The sequence below is a fragment of the Alexandromys fortis genome, unplaced genomic scaffold, assembly GCF_014885135.2.
Source record: "Alexandromys fortis isolate MF-2015 unplaced genomic scaffold, M_Fortis_MF-2015_v1.1 scaffold_42, whole genome shotgun sequence".
Taxonomy (NCBI): domain Eukaryota; kingdom Metazoa; phylum Chordata; class Mammalia; order Rodentia; family Cricetidae; genus Alexandromys; species Alexandromys fortis.
The window spans coordinates 246,684-250,286 of NW_026067934.1; the positions used below are offsets into that span (position 1 = coordinate 246,684).

The window sequence follows — 3,603 nt, forward strand, 5'->3', positions numbered from 1 at the left end:
ACACACACACACACACATATATATATATATATATTTTACCTATGGAGATCAGGTTCATAAAGGTTTCTGTCATCACATCTCTGTAGAGCTTCTTTTGACTGGAATCCAACAAAGCCCACTCTCCTAGAGTGAAGTTCACTGCCACATCCTCGAAGGTCACTGGCTCCTGCAAGAATCCACATGAAGAAATGTCAAAAATTAACTGCCAACTTGACACGACCTAGAGTCACGAAAGATGTTGAGGGATACTTTAAGTGTGCTGAAAGCAGAGATTAACTGGCCATTCTGACAGGCGCTTAAAACATGGGAATGCTAAAAGAAATGGGAACTGTCAAGGCCTGGCTCATGAGGTTTCAAGGGGAAATCAAGACAGAGGCTATTTGGGTTTTAACCAAAATTTGGCTTCATTCTGTCCAGAGCCTGATGACTGGAAAGAAGTTAAATTTAAAGAAAATGAAATAATTTGACATAGAAAATAAGTGTAAATGAGCTTAAAATTTTGGACAAGGAGAGCACAGATGACAAAGTGGCCATGGAGGTTAGCACTGAGCAATGGGACTGCTGTGGGACAATGGTTTCATACTTTTAAAGATTTGTCACTTGTATTTTAATAAAACGCTGATTGGCCAGTAGCCAGGCAGAAAGTATAGGTGGGGCGGCCAGGTAGGAAGTATAGGTGGGGGTGAAGAAAACAGGAGAATTCTGGGAAGAGGAACGAGTCAGTCTGCACTCGTCATCCAGATGCAGAGGAAGCAAGATGAGAACGCCTCACTGATAAAGGTACCAAGCCATGTGGCTAACACACATAAGAATTGGGGGCTAATATAATAGGGAGGCATACTATTAGCACAGTAACTGTATAAGCAAAATGGGACTGCATTGACTTGGGCTATGCTATCACCCCTCTGGAAACAAGGTACCTATCAACCAGTTAGCAACCTAGAACCCCTACACTCACCAGGAGGATACATGTAAACCTGCTTTAAACAATGAAAACACTCCCCTTATTATCATGTTTCTAGTCAAATAGGTTGTGCAATGCTTCAGGAACCATGGACAGAACCTATGGGATCTACTCTGAACTAATTTTGGGTGCATGCACAAAAAGGCAAATAATGTTCACAAAATGAATCTTTTCGGAGATTTCTCTATTATTTTATGCTTATCATAATGGGGCTTGCATAGGAATAAAGTTAGGTATACTAGGGGAAGGAACAATCACAGTGAGCAAATGCTTACAAAATAGAAGCCTATCAAAATAATCATCTGTACATGATACACACCTTGAATGTTTCCACTTATATGGCCTACTATCATTCTTCAGAGTTTATTTTTGATCTGTACTATTGCTTTACTAGACCTGGCTACATGTACAAATCTATTAGGATCATTATTTCAATAGTCTAAACCAGTGGTTCTCAACCTGTAGGCCATGACCATTTTGGGGTTGAGCAACCCTTTCACAGGGGTCACCTAAAACCATTGGAAAACACAGATATTTATATTACAATTCATAATTGGGAAAATTACAGTTATGAAGCAACAACAAAAAATAATTTTATGGTTGGGCATCACTACAACATGAGGAACTGTATTAAAGGGTCACTGTTGTAAGGAAGCTGCTTGTTGGTTCCCGGCTGCTCAGCCCTGAAATAACCACACAGAAACTGTATTAATTAAATCACTACTTGGCCCATTAGCTTGGCTAACACTTAATTTAATCCATTTCTAGTAATCTGTGTATTGCCACATGGCTGTGGCTTATAGGGTAAAGTTCCCAGCATCTGTCTCCAATGGGGCTACAAGGCTTCTCTTTGACTCCACCTTCTTTCTCCCAGCATTCAATTTAGTTTTACCAGCCTAGCTAAGTTCTGCCTTGCTATAGGTCCAAAGCAGTTTCTTTATTAATCAATGGTTATCACAGCATATAAAGGGAAATCCCACATCAAGGCATAGCATTAGAAAGGTTAAGAACCACTGATTTAAACACAGGCAAAGAGCTGGTAATGGGGTTGGAGACATGGTTCAGCAGTTAAGGGTACTGTTTGCTCTTTCAGTATTCCAGGTCCAATTCTCAGCACCCACATGGTAACGCACAAACAACTATAACTCCATTTTCGAGGGATCCAAAACCCTCTTCTGACATCTGCTGGCTTCTTCATGGGTGTAACATACATACATAGACTATGTAAACATACATAGACTCAGGCAGGCAGACACATAAACTAAACTAAACTAGAACTTGGAAACACCAGGTTCAGATCCCCTCTTCCAGTAACACATTTGGCAAATCTGATGGGAAAGGAAAACAAAATTCTCCTCTCTCACTACTAAAACTTATCCACTACTTTCTAACAGTTTTTCCATACAGATGTTTATGACTGCAATGATGGATCAAAGTAATCAATCAATTTGGTCAAAAAGATTCTTCAAGGGCTGAAGAGGTAGGTGGCTCAGTCTTCAAAGGCTAAGCTCATGATCAAAACGAAAAAAGTCAACAAGCTAAGGCCTCCCTGTCCTAAAGAACACAGTGGCTGAGGACAGATATTCTCTGCAGTTGTTTCACCTGTCACAGAGAGGACAAGAAGAGGGAATAAAGATGAGCAACAGCCTTCTCTGTCCGAACATGAAGAAAGAAACATTCCCATTCCTCCCTGTAGGATGGTTTCTGCTCTGTGTAGCCCAGAACCTAAGTCCACAGTCACTTGGTATGTACAGAAAATGGTTTTTTCTCTCTCTTTTCCATTTTTCTCCTTTGATTATGTATTTGTTCACCTGAAGTGATTCTGCTACATTTTGCTATCCCAAAATTAAAACATGGGTCTTCTGGATTCGCTGAAATCATTTCTGTTCTTTGGAGCAGGACCTATCCCTACAGCTAATTGAATTTTAAAAGTTTTTCTCAGACTGGGTGTGGTGGTACAGGCCTTAATTCCAGCACTGGACAGGCAGAGGCAGAGGCAGAGGCAGGCCACTTCTGTGAGGTGGAGGTCAGCCTGTTCTACACAGTATATAGTGAGTTCTGGGACAGACAAAGTTACATAGAAACTGTAACACAAAAAAAAATTCTCTCTCTAGCCTTGCTTTTTCCTAGTTTCACATCTGTCTAGCTGATAAAGTATCTACTCCTGAAATTAAACATTAAGAACATTTGTACTCTTGTGCTGTGGCTTCGAAGAGGCAAAGTGGATGACTGAGTGGGAAAGAAAGGACATGAAGTGAGGAGGAAAGGGGACCAACAGCTGCCTCTTTATCCAAGGTCAGATGAGACTCGGAACAGGCCAAGTGAATGTAATGCCTTAACTGAGAAACCTTGTAACACGAAAAATCCTCCTGCCTCCTAAAAATGCTACTGCTGTCTGGATCAGAGCCAAATTCTGCTGCTACTTTTATTTTAATAGTTTTTCCCCAGTGTTTTTTTTTCCCTCTCATTTTCTCTTTTTCTGTTCTCACATGTGTCTAGCATGCCACGGCTTGAATAGTTCTGATGCTCAAGTTGGAGACAATCAGCTCTCTCTCTCTCTCTCTCTCTCTCTCTCTCTCTCTCTCTCTCTCTCTCTCTCTCTCTCACACACACACACACACACACACACACACACACAC

General features: G+C 41.0%; 1 protein-coding gene across 2 annotated transcripts in view; it reads right to left on the reverse strand.

The window, feature by feature from the left end:
- Positions 1–3,603, reverse strand: part of LOC126504156 (zinc finger protein 709-like) — a 13,863-nt gene that overhangs the window by 4,392 nt on the left and 5,868 nt on the right. For both annotated transcript variants that reach the window (XM_050146205.1, XM_050146206.1), the window contains exon 2: positions 40–166. In XM_050146205.1, coding sequence (XP_050002162.1) covers positions 40–166 — 127 coding nt within the window. The remainder of the gene's footprint in view (positions 1–39; positions 167–3,603) is intronic.